General features: G+C 43.1%; 1 protein-coding gene, 1 non-coding gene and 1 pseudogene across 11 annotated transcripts in view; 2 read left to right on the top strand and 1 right to left on the bottom strand.

The window, feature by feature from the left end:
* GOSR1 (golgi SNAP receptor complex member 1) overlaps positions 1–10354 on the top strand; it is a 57047-nt gene extending 46693 nt beyond the window's left edge. For 8 of the 10 annotated variants that reach the window (XM_045889555.3, XM_045889554.3, XM_045889557.3 and 5 more), the window contains 2 exons: positions 3178–3260; positions 6442–10354. In XM_045889555.3, the coding sequence (XP_045745511.1) occupies positions 3178–3260; positions 6442–6566 (208 nt within the window). In that variant the 3' untranslated portion in view covers positions 6567–10354. Of the gene's footprint in view, positions 1–3177; positions 3261–6430 lie in introns of all 10 variants that reach the window. The other 2 variants (XM_064583175.1, XM_064583174.1) reach the window with 1 other exon arrangement.
* Positions 10355–12264: 1910 nt separating this feature from the next.
* LOC123854774 (large ribosomal subunit protein bL20m-like) lies at positions 12265–13426 on the bottom strand (annotated as a pseudogene).
* An 8442-nt stretch (positions 13427–21868) lies between these two features.
* LOC123854871 (U6 spliceosomal RNA) lies at positions 21869–21971 on the top strand. The gene has a single exon (XR_006793417.1). It is a non-coding gene; the product is annotated as a U6 spliceosomal RNA (small nuclear RNA).
* The last annotated feature ends 1761 nt before the right edge of the window (positions 21972–23732 follow it).

Raw genomic sequence — 23732 nt, 5'->3', positions numbered from 1 at the left:
CTCAGATTCACTTTTCTGTTTGCTGGTTGGTTTGTTTGGATCTCTGTCTTTCATTAGAGGCTCTTCTCAAATTTGTAGTGATTCTTTGTTCTTTGTTCATATTTATTTTTTTTTTAAGATTTTATTTATTTGACAGAGAGAGAGAGTACAAGCAGGGGTTGCAGCAGGGAGAGGGAGAAACAGACTCCCAGTGAGCAGAGAGCCCGACGTGGGGCTCGATCCCAGAACCCTGGGATCATGACCTGAGCTGAAGGCAGACGCTTAACCAACTAACCACCCAGGCACCCCTCTTTGTTCATATTTAAGGGTAAGGCTCCAAAATCCAGTACTTGGAAGCACATTCTGTGTCCATGGGTGGTGGGACACTTGCCAAGTAGTAGGCCTCACAATGGATGATCAGAAGGGGGCCTGGCTGTTTCATTGGGAGCTTCAAAGTGTCATTATCTCTGAGGTCTCTTCTAGGTTAGATCTTCTACTGAACTGGGGGCAGTCACCTGACCTCATGATTCAGGGAGGGTAATATAGGGGTCTGGCAGTTCCTTGTACAAATTTCTAAGGATTTCCATCTCTAGCTGTATTCCACAGTTTTACCTTCAGAGATACCTGATCCCCTCAATTCTTGATCTTTTCTAGGATCTGAGAAAAACTTTTATAAATCATTGCTTGATTCGTAGTGGTACTAAGGTGAATAACTGCAGCAGATTTGGTGCTGATAATGTTATTCACATTTCTTAGTCACTCAAGTGGAATTCCTGCAATTTTCTTTTCAATTTCCTTTATTAGATATGTATGTTTCAGAAAAGTACAATGTTCTTATTGGAACAGTTTAAAAGTAAAATGTATAAAAAGTTCATCTCCTGGTAGTGTCCCTCCATTCCTATCCCCTGAGTAACATGTATTAACTGACAGTTGTTAATGTCTTTCAAATATGCTCTCACTGTCATACAAACATATACAAAGATGTTTTATTGCTTTAAATGAAAAAGCATTCATACTTCACACATTCTGTGGCTTGCTTTAATCATTCAGTATATCATAAACATTCCTCCAGGTTAATAGAAAAATGCCATATTATTCTTTTTAATAACCAAATATTATTTCATAGTATGGTTATATCATAATCTGTTAAACCATTCCAAAGTTGTTTCCATGGGAGGGGGGGTGTTTTTGTGTGTTTGTCTTTTACTATATCAAACAATGTTCTAATATATATCCTTTTATCTATCTCCTCACACATTTTTGTTTCTTCTTCGCCTCCTTCTCAAATCTTGAAATTTCAGTTTTGATTTGCCATTTGCTTAGAGTACTCCCTCTAGCATTTTCCTCCAATAGGATACCTGGTGTTGCCTGTTCAAAAGTACTTTCAGTCAGCTCCCAGATAGGTCAGGCTATTAGAGACCCCTAAGCAGAGGCATAACAGGTGGTAGTGGATGGCCCAGCAGTTTTTTTCTTCTTCAGGGCTTGGCATCACACCAGCTGGTGGACTGTCAGCTCTCAGCTTATAGGTTCCTCTGGTTGTGCATAGCAGCCCTTTATCAGCTGCAGGTACTGGGAGCAGCTCCGTCCATCACTGCAGCTCCCATGCATGCAGGTCCATCTCTTCCACTCTCTGGGCTCCTCACTATGCAGTGAAACCTAGGTCTTTGCCCCAGGCTTGAAGGAAAATCTAGTCTTCCCTGCCATCAGTTCCTTGGTTCTTCCCTTGCTTGAGAGAGTATAGCCTACCTGGCTTTCTTCCCTGGAGATTTCAAAAGAACTTGGGATCTCAGATGGACCCCTCCCCTTCATATCTGCCTTGTTCTTGTGTTCCTCCATGGAGGAAATTAGACCAGAGATGAGGTCAGGAATATGTGCTCTGATCATCATCTTCCCAGAATCTCTTCATCTCTGTTGCTATTTTTTTTTTAATGTTTCATATATTTTCAGAATTATTCAAGAACATTCTGTTTCCTGCTGTTTTTATAACGTCAGTATCTATAGCACTCCCCTGTGTGTTACGTATCAAAATGGATACTGACCCTGCCCTCTAGGTTTCTAATGTCCAGGGAGATAAGGCTGTTGAAAGTTAATCCTGGCAGTGAAAGTAAAAAAAATTAACTGAGATTCTTTTAAACAGTACATCAGAGTAGTCACGTGGAAGAGACTGTTCTCTTTGTAAGAGAAGGGACTTTACCCCATCTCTCTCAGTCATTTAGTGAATGTGTAACCTTTGTCAACTGGTTTGGAAACCCAGCAAAATGTTGAATGTGTCTCCTAAAATCTGCCTAGTTGGGGCGCCTGGGTGGCTCAGGTTGGTTAAGCGTCTGCCTTCGGCTCAGGTCATGATCCCGGGGTCCTGGGATCCAGCCCCTCATCAGGCTCCCTGCCCCACTGGGAACCTGCTTCTCCCTCTGCCTCTCTGTCTCCTCCCACTCCCCCTGCTTGTGCTGTCACTGGTGCCTTTGGCTCAGGTCATGACCCCAGGGTCCTGTATTGAGCCCCATGTTGGGATCCCTGCGAGAAGCCTGCTTCTCCCTCTCCCTCTCCCACTCCCCCTGCTTATATTCCCTCTCTCACTCTCTCTCTCTCTCTCTCTCTCTCTCTGTCAAATAAACAAATAAATAAAAAAATAAAATCTGCCTAGTTGGTTCCCAAGTAGAATTCTGGAACATAATCTTTTCATAAATTAAGGACTGGTTATATATGAATATTTTGTGATGTGTTACACTTTTGGTTCTATTTTTATGATCGTAATTTCCTACTTTCCTCTCAACAGTTCCTGATTAAGGATATTTTAGTAGCTGGCCCTTTGAAAACCATTTTTTTTTTAAAGATTTTACTTAGAGAGAGAGAGAGAGAGTACAGAGGGAGAGGGAGAAACAGGACTCAATCCCAGGACCCTGGGATCATGACCTGAGCTGAAGGCAGATGCTTAACTGATTGGGAAAAATCACAGGAAATGGCCTACTGCCTTGTCCAAAAAGACATCAGAGGATAGCAGCGGGGCTGGAGTCGTCATTTGGGAAAAGGACAATGTGAAGGTGACTTGGGAAATGATTTTTATTTTTTGCCTGTGCTTTTCAAGGTGATGTTGCTTATCTTAGTTTTCTGTTCACTTTTTAATAAGAGTATGGTGGATCCATGCAGGGTAATTTTAAATGCCAATGTAATTAATTATCTTCTCTTTTACCCCTTCAGCATTGCTATGGCAACAAAAGAAAACATGACTTCCCAGAGAGGAATGTTGAAGTCGATTCAGAGCAAAATGAATACTTTGGCCAGTATCCTTTTGAAAGTTTGAAGTCTCTAGTTTTTGGCAGGGGGGAGGTGTCTGTGCTTGCTTTTTTTTTTTTTTTTTTTTTGGTCAGGTTGCCATCATCAGCAGTTGAGGCCATTAGTAATTACATAATATGAATATGCCTTGAATTCCTACTTTATAAAAGTTGATACTGTTTAGTGCCATTTGTAAAAGATTATACACGAGAAGTCTGATATTAGTAGATTTAGAAAAAAATTATAAATGTGAATTTTCAAATTACTCAGAAAATTATTTTACATTTTAAAAGCTCTTGAATCCACGTTAGAACGCTACAATATATATTATTCTTACCTCAACATTGTAAATGACATGCTTTTTCTTCTTTTTCCAGTTTGGAGAATTAAGTCAGTGGCAGATGCTTAGAAGAAGGAAGGAGACAGACAGCCATGCACATAGATGAGTTGTAACTGCCAGTAGAGTATTTTCATGTGACTCTTCATGCACAGGCTGAATGCTAGGATAGTTTATTGTGACCTCTACCTTTTTAATTCTTGAGTTTCCTGATTACTGAATTAGGATTACTAATATTTCCATGAAACCCAGTGGAGAAACTGGTAAGCCTGCTACTCTGAAACATTTTGTTTACTCTCTGAAAAGTCAAGCCTTTTGGAGGAAAAAAGCTTTCTTTCCCAATTACTAAGGGAGGAAGGATCTATAATTTTCAAAAGTTGAGTACCTTCTGGTCCAAGATAATTTTTTTTTTTTTTAAGATTTTATTTATTTATTAGAGAGAGTGAGAGAGAGAAAGAGCACAAGAGGGGGGAGCGGGAGAGGGAGAAGCAGACTCCCTGCTGAGCAGGGAGCCCGATGTGGGACTCGATCCCGGGACTCCAGGATCATGACCTGAGCCGAAGGCAGTCGCTTAACCAACTGAGCCACCCAGGCACCCATGGTCCAAGATAATTTAAGATCACTTTTAGTTTGATACTTACTTGCCTAAGGAGTATCCTGAAGTGTATTGGTATTTTCCAGTTTTTTGTGAATTTTGTTCCTGTTCCATTACCCTAAGTATAAAACCACACATCCACAATCATTTGTATTTTATATAGGGCTATACAATTGACAGAGTACTGCTATATACACTGTATCATCAAATTATAATACTTCCAGAACAATGTGTGTTCAAAAAAATCAAGTAAAATGGGTATTAGTCAGGACTCCATAGAGAGGTAGTAACAGAAACCCAATGCAGACTGACTTAAGGAGGGAAAGGAGGGAATTAATTTGTTTATATTTATCTAAAATTCTCGGGTAGAATTTGGCTTAAGGCATGGATCGATTCAAGAGCTCAGATTTTATTGTCAGATTTTATTATTAATCTGCCTTTCCTCTCTCTTTTCCCCCTACCTACTCCATCTCTTCTTTCCTGTGGTTGGCCTCATTCTCAGATTTTCTCCTCATGGTGACAGAGATGGCTATACGAGTCGCCTTCTGTTAGTTCAGAAATCCCCATGGAAAGGGGGGTCTTTTCTAATAGCTGTGATAAAAGTCTCAAAAAGACTGTAGTTTCCCCAGCTAGAGTCACTATAAATATTCTTCCTAGCCAATCCTGAGTTTGTACATATACCTGATGGCAGAGGACAAGGTCAGCCCACACTATTACATGGACTGAACTAGATTACTATGTAGGAGAAGGAGGGGGCTCCCTAAAGGTAAACTGGACAGAAAGGTGCCCATTAGAGACAGGGCTTCCTAATGCCAGAAGTTTGCGTACTCCTTATAAGGGGATTGTTGATCCTTTTACTAAGCAAAAAAAGATTAAGCATTTGCTCTATTTGAGATTCGTACCTTGTAAAAGTTTTTTTTTTTTAAGATTTTATTTATTTGACAGAGAGAGACACAGAGAGAGAGGGAACACAAGCAGGGGGAGTGGGAGAGGGAGAAGCAGGCTTCCCGCCAAGCAGGGAGCCCGATGCAGGGCTCAATCCCAGGACCCTGGGATCATGACCCGAGCCGAAGGCAGATGCTTAACAGGCAGATGCTTAACGACTGAGCCACCCAGGCTCCCGATACCTTGTAAAAGTTTTTGCCTATTATTTCATGCTTCCTGTTCTTGTATATTTTAAAAAATTATTTCTGCAAATTTTTTTTTTCGTCATTTCAAAAAACACATTAATGCTTACGGTATGTGAAGCTCTATTCTGGGTAGACAGGGAAATTCAAGATTAGTAGAAGACATGGTCCTAATCATATAATATGTAGAATATATAAGTGCACGAATATAGTCCCTGCTGAGTAGTTTAGTTACAGGAAAATGCAATCAGGATTCACAGCGTGGAGGTATTATTCCAGCTGTCCAGTATTGTAGGTGGTTTTTGTTGGTGGTTTTTTGACTTCGATAGGATATCTCTCTGTTAAAGAGGATGCACTGCAGGTATATTGTTGGACGTGCAAAACAATACAGGATGCGCAGGCATTTGCTTTGGTCTACAACATACAAACTAGAGTATGAAGATACTTTGAAATACTAAGTAAAATATAGTTGTGACTGTTTTTAAACCTTTAAAATTGGAAATTTCCTTTTTTTATGTTTCCCAAGTAGGACAGCTAGAACAGTGTAACCCACTTTCCTACCATATCCTACCTACTGCTGCAAAGTAAATTAAAAAATTTAAATAATTCACCAGCAACTGATTTATTCAGACCCTAGAGTTGGTTCCCACCAATTGTCCAATTCTAAGGGGGTTGTCACCCTGAAAGAGAAGATCAGTTACTTCTTCAAAACTCTTCTGGCAAAATTTCCTACTCTCCTCAGAGAAGGGGGTTTAAAGAGCGATGGAGAGGTGGGGGAGGGGGAGGGAGCCGAAGGAGGGAGTTGGGGGGTGCGGAACAGGGTGGCGGCAGTGGGAGGTGGCTGTTACCTGTGCCTCCCTGCCCTGCATTGTTCCTCCATTCACACACTGGCTCCCACCCTGACCTGAAGCTTGGTAGTAATTCCTCGATTTGTTTGGGTCCTTGTTTAGTAGGACACCCCCAGCTGGGGCATATGTTTTTTAAAGACTCCCTCAGTGTAATTTTCTTCCCCTGTATTTCTTCTTCTTATTTATTGTTTCTGGACTACACTGATCTCTATTTTTGTGACTCCTGTGACTTTTCACTAAAGAGGCTTCTTTAAATATGACCTTAATAAAGATTTCCCAAAGATCATTTTCCTGCTGTGAACAGCCTGATCCAGCGGATCAATCTGAGGAAGCGGCGAGACTCCCTCATCCTGGGCGGTGTCATTGGCGTCTGTACCATCCTGTTGCTGCTGTATGCTTTCCATTGATGGAACATCTCCGGGGACTCTGGACAGCCACCACTTTCCCACCCTGATCTGGAATAAGGAAAAGTAGGAAGGAGAAGTTGATTGTCCTGATGATTAGCCTCACCAGCAGGATTAATCCACGACTGATAGCCCTGGACTCTGTCACGTGGTCAGATTGAGCTGAAGCCACAGCTTTTCTGTGCTCTCTTTTCTAACACACATTTCCTTCTGTTTTTAGTTTAAAAAAAAAAAAAAGTTTTCAGTTGCTTTTGTCCTCCCAGGAGGTAAGTAAACCAATCAGAAACAGAGTTTCTGTGCTTCAGTAATTGTGTTGAAGGCTGATGACAAGCCAGGTCTTAGAGCTGGACTCCTCAGAAAACCAGGTTTCTCTGTATCCAAAGACTGCTTTCCTTTTAGCCCCCAGATTGGGTTGTGAATAAAAATAGTTCTTGTCCTTTTATTTTACACTCATGATGAGAAATCACAAGTCATTTCTTGATAAGCTGTGCTATAAATTTCTACTCTGCATCCCTGTTTTGGTATTCAAGGAAAATTACATTTTTCACAGATTCTTTGAGATGCCAACAGGTCAACTTCAACACAGTTGAGGTTGTCTGAAACAGAAGACAAACACTGCAAAAAACCTTTTTTTTTCCTTCTTCTTTTTGTAAATTGTATGCACACTAGGGTTGACTGTATTACTGGAAAAGCATCAAGAATAACAGGCTTTTTTTGTCAGTCATTGTTTTGATTTTTTGTTTATATCTTCCATTGGATTAATATTTCCTACTACAAGTAAATGAAATTTCGGTTCTACCATGATAAAAGTAACTAATAGCCAGTGTCTGTCATTGCCCCCACCAATTCCTCATCATGTCAGGATTAACCCTGAATGAGGGGACTGCTCAGTTTTCAGTGAGATCTATTCAACAAGTCACATGTAAAAAGACATTGATTTGCGGGGTCACCATCCAGATAATTCCATTTATAAATGCTCCATGATCTAGGAGCAAAAGTTTGAGAACTACTGCCTGATGTATTAGGAATTCTGAGTTTTACGAAGATCTATTTACTCCAAATCTGTTTTTTTCCAAACATCCAGAGAATGGTTTTACTGTTGAAGGTGCATGTGACAGAATCTCTCTCTGCACCTGTCTTCTATCATCTGGACAGTGACAAAATTTTAAACTACCCACCAGAATTCTTTTCAGGTTTAACCATTTCTCCGTTTCTGTAAATGTATGACTTGTCTAACTGAACTACCACAAATAGCTTGAAGACTTCAACATCTGCACTCCTCACCAAGTAAGAAGGTCGCTCTTCACCATTGGAATTGACTCTGGTACTTACAGTATTGGCTTCAGACTGTGCCACAGGGAATAAAATGCTATTAGCATGTAGTTCTTAACTGCATTACAGTGTGTAGGTGATGACATTCAGATGAACTTAATACACAGGCTGATGGCTATGCTAACCGCTGGTCTGGTACAGAAACTGAGAGGTTTTTTCTTCTGGTGTCTAAGTTTTATTATGCCCTGGGTATGAAAGGCATTTGATACCTTTTTTTCTTAACTATGGGGTTTATTTTTCTAAATATGGGTTGATCGATCAGTTACTTGATTGGGGATGCCCTTAAAAGAAAGTAAGTTTTCCCAACGTGACCCTTAAAGGATTAGAGAAGTTCATTTATTAAATTCTCTGTTGGGAGAACAAAACTTCTCTCCCCTGACACTTTATTATTATCTTTGATTTTTCAAAGGGCCTTGATTGGTGGTTGTGCCTCAGCTAGAATCTATGGGACTTTCGTTGCTGTATGGTTGGCATTTATAAAATCTGAAGTATCATAAATAAAGTTATTTATTTAATTATACTACCAGTGTTTTTTACTGGTCTGATTATTTGGTACAGTCATTAAAGCTGATTGTGTGAGAGTAAACTGAGGACCTGAGCTAATTTAGCTTGCTGCACTAAGCAAACACATACTTTTGATGGGTGATGAGCCTTTCAGTTAGGGTTATGCTTAAATGAAGTAATAGAATTATGTTGGTTATTTTCTTTATGAAAAGAAACTAGTTCTTCCAAGGAAGTTGAAAAGGCTTGGTGTAGATGTTGGTGTCAGGTAGGTCTGTCTGACTAACCGCCCAGGGCTGCAGCCCATAGTGAGGTGACCCAGGGCAAATGTAGATAGCTAGGACAGGGCTCATCCTCTCCTCTTACAGTTCCTTCATTCGCAGAAACAAGCCCTGGAATAAGGAAATAGAAGTATGCCATTTACAGGAAGAGGATTTGAATCCCATGATAGCTGATTTGAACTCTTTCAGTTTCGTGCCATTCAACTTTTTTTTTTTTTTTTTTTTAAACCATCCTGGTTTCCTCCCCTTTCCTTCTGCCCTTACAGACCTGCTGCTAGGCTCAGGGGCCAACTGTAAGTTGCTATTTAAAGCTGGGAGGTCAGAAGGAAGTTGCCTCTTAGGGGAAATTATTCTCCCTCAGCCATTTTCTTATATAATAATGGCTCTTTCCTTTGGGATCATTTTAGTAACTATTCAGAACTATCTTTTTCACTAAGAGGTATGAAAAACCGTGGCAACACAAAGGACAAAATTCCCAAAAATATACTTCTGAGATTTTGTTTTAATGTGTGCTGATAACTTTAGTTAAAAATATTTAATTGACTAAATTCAAACCCAGATCTCCCAAGTTCTTCAGTTGATCTGTCCTGGCTCTCTCTATGTTCTTCTTAGTGTTTTAAGGATGCTGAAGGATTCCCTGTAACCTGCATTGCTCACCCTTTATTTTTCTAGTGTTAGAAAAGGGCTTTCCTTCTTCGCTATTCCTCTCTCCTTTGTACCAAAATTCACTTGTATAGAGAATGCCTTTTTCCCTACTGCAGATCAGGCATGGAAGTAAAATCCTAAGAATTGAGACAAGTGAAGAGAGGAGACATCACGCGGGCACTTTTTATACCTGAAACCAAATAATATTTACTTTAATTCTTTCCTACTGGATGCTGAATACATCTGACTAGGAAAATGTACTTACTGAGCCTTTTGATGTCATGACATTTGGCCTCTATGGAACTGAGGCACCTTGGACTTGCATTCCCACCATTGATTTCCTATTTCACTGTTGTTAATCTCAACCTGATGAAAAGGACTTTAAAGAACTGGACTAACCTTTCTGGTTTTCTAATACCTCATGTTTGATCATTAGCCAGATATGATTTCTTAGAAATTGACCCAGTTCTCTAACTTGCTGTGGAGGATAAATGGCCATGTCTAGGATGATACCAAAGTCTGTGGCAAATGTAACTAACGCACAAATGGATTCCACTCAGAAAAGTAAAATGATTGCGCTCCATTCTCCTTTTGGGTCAGAGATTATTTAGCCTGGTCTCTACTCAGATGCAGGGCTTTTCATCATGGTCTTTATAAACCAAGCTTGTCATTCTTTTATAAACCTGCATATCCTTAAGCTTCTCTGGGAAAAGAAAATAAGGAAGGACTAAGTGACTGAGGGATGTTTATTGGATAAAAAGCTGAGACAAAGCTGAGCCATGTCTTGAGGGATCTTAATCAATTCCAGTCACACTTTACCATGATGAAAGATGTTTCCTCATGAAAAATGCCAATACAGATTTTTAAAAATCTATTCCAAATGCACTTTCTTATGTTTTTGCTTTTAAAATAGCTTCTTGGAACCAGATTTATTGTATTTGTACTTAATTTTTGTTCTCATCTAAATGTGCATTTTCTGACTGTATAGGAGAAGCTTTGTTATGTAATTTAATAATAAATTAGAAATCTAAATGGTTGTGTCTGTGGTTGTTTATATTGAAACGGTACCATCGAGGCAGTTTGCAGTAGTAATTATGAAATCTTTGGTATCTGTAAGTATTTCTCATGATGTCCTAAAACCCAGGGTGAAACACCACAGGTACTGAAAAGCTGCCCATCACCTATTGTTCGAAAACATCATAGGAATATTCCACTGATAACCCAAGAAATGAAGGAGAATCTCTTCTCAAAATGAAACTTCAGAAGGTATGGTGGAATGTAAAATTGTAGAATTTAGCAAGAGAAATGGGTTTTTATCCTCCCTAAATAATGACTTTTTACACTACAGACCAGAACTTGATTCTCTACCCCACCAGAGAATTTGAAAATCCCTCATGTTCCATTACCTCTCCAAAATGTCCTTATTCATGTTTTCTGCATCCTTTTTTAAAATAACAGTATAATTGAAATAAAATGCATGTACTATAAAATCCGCCCTTTTAAAGTGTACTGAAGGGTTTTAGTTACTATTAGTTGTGCAACCAGCACCACTAACTTCTAAACATTTCATCATCCCAAAAAAGCAGCACTGTCCCCATTAGCAGTGACTCCCCACCCCCATCTCTGGCCTTTTTATCCAACCAGACTGTTCCGTTTTGGCCACCCCAGTTTTTTGCTCTCATCCATTCACATGGTTTCCAAAGTACCCCCTTCTTTCTTGAGATCCTAACCTTTTGGCTATGAACCTGTGCCCAGCCCTGTATGTGTGCATCCCCACGTAGACCTACATGAAATCCAACACCACTCTTAGTGAGGTGAGCCATCCCTTTTACAGATAAGGGGACAAGCCCAGAAGGATTCAGTGATTTGCTCAAAAGCAGAGTGAACAGTAAGTAAAGCAAGGATTGAATCTTGAGGGCTTTTTGATGCCAAATACTGTGCTAGTTCCGCAAAATACCATTTAATCTGTACTGCATGATTATGAGAGAAGATAGGAAAGAACCACCAATTTTGCCTGGTTTTAAAAGTGATACATTAAAATATTTAAAGTCCTACAGCTTGATTATTTTCAAGGAATACTAACTAGTGGCTGAGTGCTTAGTAAAGAGAATTTGTTTGTAAATCACTTCCTTTATGAGAACTAATGTAATGCATTGAAGTTGTTTAAAAAAAAAAAATGGTTTTTAGTGGCTTTAATTGGACCAAACTTCCTGTTCAACTCTTCCTACCTTCTAGTGTAGAACCTCACAGTTCTTCCTAGAGATGGCCAACTGGCCGAGGTATGCTCCATTTTCCTTTCTGGTTGGAATGGCTTTGATGGGCTGCCACTCCTATGGAACCTGCCCTTTCCCTGGGAAAGGATCTGAAGCCCTGCCCCAACATGCCTTGTCTGATGGCAGAAATGCCTAGAATTTAAATTTTAAAAAAGGGGGGTGGGTGGCTGGAGAATCTCACTGAAGATATTATCAGGACATTTTCTCTTGTTTCTCTACAGCAAAAGCCAGGAGAAAAACAAGTATAGTCATCCTGAATATATTTGCTGGCTGAATTGGAACAAAGAGGAATGCACTTTAGCCTGATGCCTTCTGCTCCGCCCAGCTAAGATTCCTCAGCTTGCAGAGCTCTTTATTACTAAGCCTCCGAAAACACTTAAAAGCTAAGAAGATTGGGTGCTGAAAATCTGCAACTGCTTAGAGGAATCCCAGAGATCACTTGACAATGTTCTGCTGCCCTCGTCAAATTATCATCTAATTTGTTATCCTGATCTGTGGTATTCAGTTTCCCTCTTTGGGATACAAAGCTCTTAGGAAACCGACACTTTCTCTTAATTAGTGCATTTCTTCTAGATATTCTCAAGCATCCAATTAGTTCATGCTTTTACTGGTGAAATTGCTTACAGCTTGAGGGTGAGCAGGCAAATATGATTGGTAACTACTTTTAAATCACTGCTGAAAAAGTATGGTTTAAACATAATCATTTCCCCCAAAGTGACTAGTTATCTCTATGAGTGTGGCACATAATTCATAATTCTCCCGGATGTATGTGCACTCATGGATAATGTGCTAAGAATATGGCATTGTGTTTTTCACTCTGGAATAAGTCCTCAGTCCCCACCTTGTCCTGTCCTGTCCCCCATTGCATGTCCCACAAGCTAGGGCCCTATTGTTCATTACTAACCGCATGTGACCGTCCTGAGCTGGGTGTCCTACCTCTCATGTACCCTCTTTCAACGTGCTCTGCACACAGCTGCCTGGTTTATCTTCCTGAACAACTTCCAACCTCTCATCGCTCTGTTCAAGAATATCTGGCAGCTCCCTATTATGTTTGCCAGTGTGTTATAGTGAGTTAACACTCGGAATGTACACCCAGCACTTTGCTACATTCATACATCACACAAAATCCTGTTCACTTCATGAGGTAGTAGTCTTTTACAGATAAGGAGACAAGCCCAAGAGACCAGAGTACTCTTTTTTTTTTTTTTGAACACCACGTGAGCTTTATTTGCACAATCTGTGTAAGATTTCTGAATCTATCCCGATGAGGGAAGAAGGGGCCTTCTCACACCTGTTAATTAAACTGCAAATTAATTGCTGATCAAACTTACCGTTGACAATTTTTAGCCCGCTTTAATTACTGTGATCATCAAGGGGGGAAAACCTTTTCGTAAGACACAGCTGCAAAGGGCAGGCAGCGTGGGACCCGCCCTCAGTGATCCTGCGCCGCCCTGGAAAATGCGCCTTCGGGCTCTTTCCCGCCCCCCAGGGCGGCCGCAAATCCTGCCTGTCGCCTCCTTTTGGCCAAAGCCGCCAGAGATGTAAAAGTCTTCGCTCCGTAGACGGCTCCATCCGCAAGTACTGTTGCGCTCCGCCTGGCGCTTAACTAAACGGACAGTGAACGCTGGGTCCTGGGAGGCAGCTGTCATGGGACTCATCCAGAGTGTCCCCGCGTCCCTCTTCAGTCTCCCTGCTTTGGCGCATTCCACAAACGCTCCGGCCACAGCTCTGAGCGCCGGCCTGAAGCACCGAACCTTCTTGGCCGGGAGTGCCGCGCGCCCTGCAGCCCCTGGACCCGCGCGTGGCGGCCAGTGAGGCGGCTCCGCAGCCAGAATTACGCCCCCACCGCCACCCGCCCCCCCCAGCCCAGCCCCCGCCATCCGCCGCCCTTTGCCTTCGGAGCGCTTCCCCATCCCTGGCGAGCTGCACGCTGCGGGGCCGCCCAATGCACTAGCAAGAGCAGCCGTCCTGTACGGTGCCACCGGCTCGGACACTTCTAGGCCATGGGCCAGGGCACTGAACCGCTCTCAGTTCAGCTTGCTTATCTGCAAAATGGACTCTAGCAACTTCGCGCAGTTGTAAAGATTGAATCAAGTAAAAGATAACAATGGTACAGAATTCCTCAGAATGTCCTCAAGAAATAATGGGGGGTGGGGAGAGGGAGTTTTCCAGACGACCGCAAGTCCCTGGGGAGCCAGGGCAGCGTCTGTTCCTTAATACCGTGTGCATGAACTTTATGCAGAAACTGTCACGTAACTCTGCTAAATTCAGCTAAATCTGACTCAGGGCCCCATCCTCCGGGGCTTAGCAAAAAAAAGAAGAAAAAAATAATAATAATCTTGGTCATAATTGAATCTCCTTCCCTTTGCCTCTGGGTCGTGCAAAGCTTCCAAGAGTCTTTCAATGTCCAGAAGGTGCGGAGCAGGCGCTCTGATCCACACTGAAGCCCACTGATGTGTGTTCACTATCTGAGCCCACAGAGTCAGTCCTCCTTGAAGCCTCCAGCCGCTTTGCCTCCACGTCACCTTTGGGCACACGGATCTTTGCCAAAGAGCTCCTGGGCCTGGGGCTTAGCCTCCCTGGCGCACCCCAAACCACAGCCATTGCCCTGAGCTGGGGGCACTGTGAGGGAGGGGGACACTGGCAGAGGACGAGGCCCAGCTGGTACCAGGGACCACCCCCCCACCTCCCAGTCTGCCAGCGTGCTCCCGAGGTTCCCTCGCTCCTCCCACCTTCCTCTTGCCCCTCCCACCCCCCACCCCCACCCCCACCCCCACCCCATGAGATGCCACTCTCCCAGACACAGACTGCTGAGGTCTCCTCTGTGGGCTGGTGAAGTGAAAGAACGAGAGGCTAGCTCCCTCAGGCGCTCCTCCCCCGCGGTGGTAACCTCAATACCTGGCACAAGGTAGGCATTAAGTGCTTGTTGAGTAAATGGAGGAAGGAATTAAAACAAAAAACCCCACAGTTTTAACCCTAATTTGCTGGGTCTGGAAGCTCAGGACCCACACCCCAGCTCTCAGGGGTAGTCCTGCCCGTGTCTTCTTGTCCCCACACGGCTCAGAGGGAGGGCCTCCCAGAGCAGCCTGGGATTGGGCAGTACAGAATCTGAGTGCTTCCAGGCCCCTCCCTCGCGGGACATTTAGCAGTGTCTGCAGACACCTTTGCTTGTCACAACTGTGGCCGTTTGTGGGTAGAGGCCAGAGATGCTGCCAAATATCCTACAGTGCACAGGACAGCCACCCCCACCTGTGGCAAAGAATCACCCAGCCCCAAGTGCCAGGAGCGCCAGTGTTGAGAAACCCTGGCTCAAACTGAATTCATGTTAAAGTTGACAGTATCCCTCCAGGGATGAAGATTACTCAAAGACGTTCCCTAACCACCGATTCCTCCTCACTGCCCTTGGCTGGCTCCAGCTGCTTATAGGACAGAGCGGGCCCCGTGATCTTCACTGCCCCTTGTTCTACCTTTCCCTCCTTCACCCCATTCCTTCCTCAGCCCCACAGCATACACACTGTCACCATCCCGAGTGACTTGATGTGCCAAGGGCTTTGTAAAGTTCCTCCTTTGGAATGGCTTCCTTTCCAAGCCTGCCTGTGAAACACGTCCTCCTTGTTTGAAAACCCTACCTGTGGGAAGTAACTGCTTAATGGGTACGGGGTTTCTTTTTGGGGTGATGCACTGTTTCAGAACTACATAGAGGTAGTGGGAGCACAATGATGTGAATACACTAAATGCCATTGAACTGTACGCTTTAAAATGATCTGCGTTGGGGCGCCTGGGTGGCTCAGTTGGTTAATCATCTGCCTTCGGCTCAGGTCAGGATCCCAGGGTCCTGGGATTGAGTCCCACATCAGGCTCCTTGCTCAGCAGGGAGCCTGCTTCTCCCTCTGCCCCACCCCTGGCTTGTGCTCACTCTCTCTCTCTCTCTCTCTCTCTCTCATAAATAAATAAATAAATATTTTAAAAAGTGAACCATTTGATCACCATAATCAAGATAGTAGACATATCTATCATCCTCCAAAGTCTCTTTGTGCCCCTTTGTAAATCCCTCCCTCCAACCCTTCCTCACCCTCTCATCCTCAAGCAACCGATGCTCTGCTCTCTATCTCTATAGATTAGGTGACATCTTCTAAAGGTTTATACCAATGGTGTCATACAATATGTACTCTTTTGGAGTGGGTCTGGCTTCTTTCATCTAGCATAATTATTTTGAGATGTATCCATGTTGTGTGTACCAATAGATCATTTCTTTTCTTCTTGCTGAATAGTATTCCATTGTATGAATGCAGGACAATGTGCTCATCAACTTCTCTGTTGTTGGGCATTTGGGTTGTCCCCCGTTTGGGACCATTACAAATAAACCTGCTGTGAACATTCACACACCTGTCTCTGTATGGGCATGTATTTCCCTTTCTCTTAGGTAAATACCTAGGAGTGGAATGACTGGATCCATTGGCCAGTGTGAATTTAACTTTTTAAGAAATTGCCAGGTTGGGGCGCCTGGGTGGCTTGGTAGTTAAGCGTCTGCCTTCGGCTCAGGTCATGGTCCCAGGGTCCCGGGATCGAGCCCCGCATCGGGCTCCCTGCTCGGCGGGAAGCCTGCTTCTCCCTCTCCCACTCCCCCTGCTTGTGTTTCCTCTCTCGCTGTGTCTCTCTCTCTGTCAAATAAATAAATAAATAAAATCTTTAAAAAAAGAAATTGCTAAATTGTTTTCCAAAATGTACAATTTTATTTTTTTAAAGATTTTATTTATTTATTTGTCAGAGAGAGAGGGAGTACAAGCAGGGGGACGGAGCAGAGGGAGAAGCAGGCTCCCCACTGAGCAGGTAGCCCGATGTGGGGCTCCATCCCAGCACCCCAGGATCATGACCTGAGCCAAAGGCAGACGCTTAATCGACTGAGCCACCCAGGTGCCTCCAAAGTGTACCATTTTATAATCTAGTCTATGAGAGTTCCAGTTCATTCACATCCACATTGACATTTGGTATAAGTCTGTTAAGTTTTAGCCATTCTCATGGGTGTGTAGTAATGTCTCGTGGTTTTAGTCTACATTTCCTTAATAACTAATGATGTCGAGCTCTTTCATGTGTTTATTTGTCGCCTATATATCTTTCTTGGCGAAATGTCTGTCTAAATCTTTTGCTCACTTTTATGGGTTATTTTGTGTGTGGAATATCGGGAAAGGTATTGGAGACGGTAGGAGCTGCCGCCTCTGGGAAGCAGAACGAGCAAACTGGAGGCCACAGTCGAGAAGGACTCTTCATTTCTCACCCTGCATATGCTGCATCTTATAATTGTTTATATTTTTTAAAAGGGAGATAGGCTGCTTAGAAAAATGTCACTATTGAAACCACGTTTTAGAACGGACGGATGGGGACTGTTCTGTTTAGCCAAGAGCAGTTCAGAAACTCCACACTGGTAGGAAATTGGAGCGCTGAAGCCTTAATGGAACCGTGAGCTTTTTACATCACATCATATTTAATCATTCCTCGTGACACACCAGTAGCGATGCTGCTGTCTGGGCCAGGACTCCTCTAAGACCCCATCAAGCAGGGCTTGGTATGTATGCTTCTGGGTTTGTTTTTTAGTTATAAAGATTTTATTTATTTATTTGTCAGAGAGAGAGCACAAGCTGGGGAGAGAGGTGAAGGGGGAGGGAGAAGCAGACTCCCAGCTGAGCAGGGAGCATGACGTGGGACTCGACCCCAGGACCCTGGGACCATGACCTGAGCAGAAGGCAAACGCTTAACAGACTAAGCCACCCAGACGCCCTGCTTTGTATTTATGTTTAAGCGGATATTGTTCCAGCTTGTTAATTTCCTCCTTCTTCCCTGCTGAAGCTGGCCTATGGAAAGAAAACCCAAGACTGGCTCTCTCCCCCCTTGTCTGTGATAGAAGATTTGGTAAAGTCTCCTTCCCATACCCTGCTTTCCACTTCCAGCCCTGCTTCCCACCTGGGACATGACTTGAATTTGTAGGTGTTCTGATCCAGGGGAGATTTCCTCGTCCAAGTTCATGTCCTTTTAAGAAAGCAATGGTGAATTAATAAGAAATGCTTTATCTTCTAAGACCTCTATGTGACTCTATTCTGGTCCTGCTCTTTGATCCAACCCACTAATCAGTTCATAAAAATTTCACATAAACTAAAATTCATCTCCTAGGCTGGGCTGGGCTCTATCAGATTAATATTTAACTCCAAGGAAGCATGGACATTTGCCTTAAAGAAGTTCTTTATTGTAGAGAAGGATCTACATTGTTGTCATTATTTGAATGTCATTGACATTTTATTTCAACCTACAACTCCCTGTATTCCTCTGTTGAAAATGGGAAATTCTTATGGAATTTGAATTGTCACTGCTTCAGCATCTAAGGGTTTTTGTATTAGTTTTTTCCTGACAAAAGAAATGTGCATTTAGGGACGCCTGGGTGGCTCAGTCGGTTAAGCGTCTGCCTTCGGCTCAGGTCATGATCCCAGGGTCCTGGGATCGAGTCCCGCATCGGGCTCCCTGCTCTGCGGGGAGCCTGCTTCTCCCTCTGCCTCTGTCTCTCTCTCTGTCTCTCATGAATAAATAAATAAAATCTTAAAAAAAAAAAAAGAAATGTGCGTTTATTATGGAAATAAGGATCATTAGAAAAATTCAAAGAAAATAAAAATTCCCTGTTTCATCAACATTCTATGATAACGACTAACACTTGAAATGTTTTTCATTTTTGAAAATATCTGAACACTTATGTGCATATTTTTTTAAATTTGGGATCATGTGGTACATATTGTCAGAGTTTTTTCACGGACTAGAGCATACACAGCTTCTATATGATTACATTTGCATATGCAACATACTTTTCAGTGGCCGCACTGAATTTCATTACGCAGACACCCAACTCCTGATTGTTTAATTATACAAATACAACCAACACCCTATTTTTTAAATTTTTTATTTTATTTATTTATTTTTGAGAGAGAGAGAGCACAAATGGGAGAGAGGGGCAGAGAGAGAGGAAGAGAGAATTCCAAACAGACTCCACACACAGCGCGGAGCCCAACACGGGGCTTGATCTCATGACCCTGAGATCATGACCTAAGCTGAAATCAAGAGTCAGACACTCAACTGACTGAGCCACCCAGGGACCCCACCAACACTCTGTTTTTTAACTCTAACATGGTTTCCAGTTTTTACCCCATTATAGATAACTGAGCACACTTGATTTTTCTTTTTAAAAATCTTGAAAGAAGGAAACATTCTGCCAATTCTCAAGACATCTGTAGCTTCTTGGCTTCTTTCTGTGTGTGTGTGTGTTTGTGTGTGTGTGTGTTTTTAATTGGACTTAGTTGAGCTCTCCAATTTGCCATGAAGAATGTCTAGGCTATTTCTTGTGGATATAAACAAAAGAGATCCCAAGGAGGATGACACCAGATTAGAGAGAGTAGCACTCGCCCATTTAGAATAGTTTTCATGGAAGAAGGGCTGCAGAGGACCAAATGACCTCCTCCAAAAGGTTCCTTTTAAACTCTAAGTCTGGGGTGCCTCAGATGGTTAAGCATCTGCCTTCGGCTCAGGTCATGATCTCAGGGTCCTGGGATCGAGTCCCGCATCGGGTTCCCTGCTCAGTGCAGAGCCTGCTTCTCCCTCTCCCTCTGCCACTCCCTCTGCTTGTGCTCTTCTGTCTATCTCTCTGTCAAATAAATAAATAAAATCTTTTAAAAAAATTAAAAATAAAAAAATAAACTCTAAGTCTTGGGGAGCTTAGGTGGCTCAGTCAGTTGAGCATCCAACTCTTGATTTGGGCTCAGGTCATGACCTCAGGGTGGTGGGATCAAGCCCTGCTTTGGACAAGGAGCTCAGCAAGGAGTTTGTTGGAGATTCTTTCTCTCCCTCTCTCTCTGCCCCTCCCCCCACTCGCTCGCTTGCTCTCAAATGAATAAGTAAATCTTTTAAAAATAAATAAAATAGGGGCAGCTGGGTGGCTCAGTCGGTTAAGCGTCTGCTTTCGGCTCAGGTCATGATCCCAGGGTCCTGGGATTGAGCCCCACGTCGGGCTCCCTGCTCAGCGGGCAGCCTTCCTCTCCCTCTCTCTCTCTCCATCTGCCCCTCCCCACCGCTGGCTCTCTCTCTGACAAATAAACAAAATCTTCAAAAATAACAATAAAATAAATAAAAATAAAAACAAATAAATAAAACTCTAAGTCTCATGGTCACTGCCTGTTCTTTGGAACACTCCCCCTCCTATTTGTTGGTTCGTTACTATGACCATTCTCCAATCCTTGTTGCATACTGGAATCATTTGGGAAAGAGGGGTTTTAAATATACATATTTGCCAGATCTACCCCAGTTGGACTTGGGGTGGAGCCCAGACATTGGAATTTTGTTTTCATCTCTCTAGATGATTCCAACTTGCAGCCAGGACTGAGAGCCTCAGCTTTTATGGCGTTTTACTCCTCCAGTGGGGCTGGAGGTGCTGCCCTTGGTGCTGAATCTCTTTAGGCCACAGGCTACTCTCAGGGAGTCGCCACTTCCCACTTTGCTCTGCCAAAGTCATAAGCAGCTGTTTCAGAAATGCTGATGCACAGAGGAAACAGTATCCCAGCTCACTCCTAGTGATTAGGGTGGAAAGATCAGCATTTCACTACAGCTGCATCCACCTCCCTAGACAGCCAATTAGCCACAGAAACGGCAGACACTGCCTAAAGGAGCTCTTTCAGGGCTGAGCTTCTAATGCCCAGAGCACATTAGGTAGCTAAACAATACTATATTCACATCAGGCAAGGCCATCTTGCTTTGGGTTTTAGTATTTGCTTCCTGGAGAAAGGGGGCCTCACCTTAGAGGTGGAACTTGGTAGCACCTGGATAGATGGGGAAGAGGGAGGGGCGTGCCTTGCATTGTGGGGACATGGCCGGCTGTGAAGGAGGGAACGTTAGACCCAGAGTCGGAAGATGTGGGTTTGAATCTCCTCTCTACTTTTGTCTAGCAGCAGGACCTTGCTAACGGTCAATTCCTTCTCTACAAAACAACAATAAAGATGGGCGCCATAATTGTGCGCTAATTATGTTGTCAGAGTTATGGGAGGTAACGTTCATAAGCATATCAACAAATCCAGGGGTGCAGGGCTGACCTGACAGAAGAGAGATTTTTGAGTTTGTACTAATGGTCAGAAACCAGGCCTCTTATGCTTCTTCAGTCCCCACTCTTGCTGATGTGGGGGAGGAGAGAATACGCAGGGGGTGGCGGCAGCGATCTTCAACAATAGTAAGAGCAGCTAAGGGGGAGAAATGTGAGATCTATTCTGTGTGGTGGCAGGGGAGAGACAGCTGGAGGCCAGCAATCAGTAGTTTAACAAGCCCTCCAGGTGAGTCTAACACACACAAATAGCTGAGAACCATTGCCCTGGAGCATTTCTTTGTATGGATACCCACATTCTGTTTAACCATCCTACTGTAGATGGATAATTGTTAGTTTGGAACTGTTACAAAATGGGCTGGTCTGAACATCGTTGAACATAGGTTTTGGGACACATATGTACACTTTTCTGCTGGTTATATATACCTAGGAATAAGGTTGTTGGATTATAAGTTTATAAGTATATTTAGAATACTTAGCCTTAGGATATACTGTCACAGTTTTCCAAAGTGATCATACCGGGTTTCCATCCCCACCAACGATGTATGAATATTCCAGTTTCCACATCCTCACCAACACTTGGCTTTGTCAGTCTGAATTTGCATATGATCCAGCAACTCCATTTCTTGGTATATGTCCCCAAAGAATTGAAATCAGGGTCTCTAAGAGTTATGCATACACTGATGTTCATAGCATTATTCACAAGAAGCAAAAGGTGGAAGAAACCCAAGTATCTATTGATGGATGAATGGATCAACAAAATGCATTATGCATGTCCAGTGGAATATTATTTAGCCCTAAAAGGGAAGCAAATCCTAACACATTCCACAACATGGATGAACTTTGAGAACATTAGGCTGAGAGAAGCCAGTGACAAAAAGACAAATACTGTATGATTCCACATATTATATGAGGCACCTAGAGCAGTCAAATTCTTAGAGACAGGAAATAGAATAGAAAATAAGTGGTTGCCAGAGGACTCGGGGAGGCAGAGGCGGCAACGTGGAGTTAGTGTTTAATGGGTGCAGAGTTTTAGTTTTGCAAGATGAAAGGAGTGCTGGAGATGGGGGGTGGTGGTGGTTGCCAAGAGGTGAATGTATTTAACACTACTTACTGGACCGTACACGTAAAAATGAGTAAGATGGAAGATGGGTGCTTGATTTGGCAGCGCGTAGACTAAAATTGGAATAAGGGAAGATTGGCATGTCGCTGGTGCAAAGATGACATGAAAATTCATGAAGCGTTTCATTTTTTCAAATGAGTAAGATGGTAAATTTGATGTTACATGTATTTTACCACAATTAAAAATGAAGAATAAACACTGTGGGCTTAAAACTGAAGAGAGATTCTCTGCTGTCAGGGTCAAAGCCAAAGATGTCATTTTCATTCTGCAGTGCTCCTGGCTGTGTGTAATCACAGTAACTTGGACATTTATAAACCTTTGTGTTCTCATCTGTAAAATGGGAAAACGAATTCCCCTTTAAAAGAGGTTGTCATGGGGATCAAATGAGTATATAGGAAAGTAAGTGATACATAGTAGATGTTCAGTAAATGTTAGTTGAATGTGATTTGTTCATCTAAAATAGAGCTTCTGGGAGTGGAATTGAGGATCTTATGATTTGGTAATTGGCATTAAGAAGGAGACTTAAGTTGTTTTTTTTTAAGATTTTATTTATTTATTTGTCAGAGAGAGAGCACAAGCAGGGGGAGTGGCAGGCAGAGGGAGAAGCAGGTTCCCCGCTGAGCAAGGAGCCCAATGTGGGACTCGATCCCAGGACCCTGGGATCATGACCTGAGCCGAAGGCAGATGCTTAATCCACTGAGCCACCCAGGCATCCCCAGGAGACTGAATTTTTTAGTGAAAATGAAAATCTGCAGTTTGCTATTTAACTCATCTGTGTGCTCTACTAACCATCTGTAAAGGGGGTGACTTCTTCATGTCTCTTCTCTCCAAACACATGCCCATGTCCCCAGATGGAGGGTTTTCTTAATTTCTGCCTCACTGAATTCCTACTTTGAGACAGGAGAAGGCTCAAGGGAGGTGGTTTTCCTTCCCTGCAGGACCAAATATCCTCCTGAGAATGAGCCTCCAGGGCTCAGCTTCCCCCAAACATAAGCCCCACCTCCCTGCACCCCTGATCTGCCCTGGGAGATTCCCCTGAGCCAACGGAGGCATCCTGGGGCAGAGGGCTCTCAGGACTGCAGCTGCTGGGGCATGAGTTTTTCAGGGAGGCTTCTCTGGCAGGCAGGACTTTGCCCTTGACATGGGTGGGCCAATCAGAGCTGCCACTGGGGCCAGAAGTGGGCTGGAGGAAACCTTTAAGAACAGATTCCCCAGAAACCCCAGAAACATGAGCAGCAATCCAGAGTTGAAAACTCTAAGGCCTCTCATTAAAATGATGCTTTGGCTTGTGAAGTTCTCGTATTCTGGTTTCATAAGAGCTGATGGCTGTAAGTGATCAGAAAGAAGACTGAGAGCCTCAGAGGAGGCAGCTGGGAAAGAGCCTGGATTTGGGGAACAGAAAGACTTATGCTGGATTTTAAACTACAAATTGTCAGGAGCTGTTGTGTTGGATCACACTTGTGAACTGTTGCTGGTGGGAGACAGCAGGTGCAACAGTCATCTCAAAACCTGCTCTGAGATACTTTTTGGTTTCGAAAGAGCAAAGATCCAGAGAGGTAGGGAAATTTATTTTTAATTAGCAAGTGCAATTGACAGATTTCATTTGAAGTGAACTATTACAATTGGTGAACTTCTACCCTCTCTTGCCTACTACCATCTCCTGTGGGTGATCACAACTGAGTGAAAACCTATACATTGCCCTGCATTCATTCATTTGTCGGATATGCAATAAAGCACCTCCTCTGTGCCCAGCCTTTTCCTGGGCCCTGGGCATTAACTGGGTACAAGAGAGACTGAAGACAGATTTTTGGGCTTCTGTGCAACTCAACTTATATACACTGCATACACACAGCCAACCAAACAAAAACCTGGCAGCAAATGCTTTGAAGAAAG

This window comes from Mirounga angustirostris, unplaced genomic scaffold (assembly GCF_029215605.1).
Source record: "Mirounga angustirostris isolate CCGP_5_RB_7025 unplaced genomic scaffold, mMirAng1.0.hap1 SCAF_17, whole genome shotgun sequence".
Taxonomy (NCBI): domain Eukaryota; kingdom Metazoa; phylum Chordata; class Mammalia; order Carnivora; family Phocidae; genus Mirounga; species Mirounga angustirostris.
The sequence above is the reverse complement of the archived record's forward strand: the minus strand, read 5'-3'. Positions and strand labels throughout refer to the sequence as shown.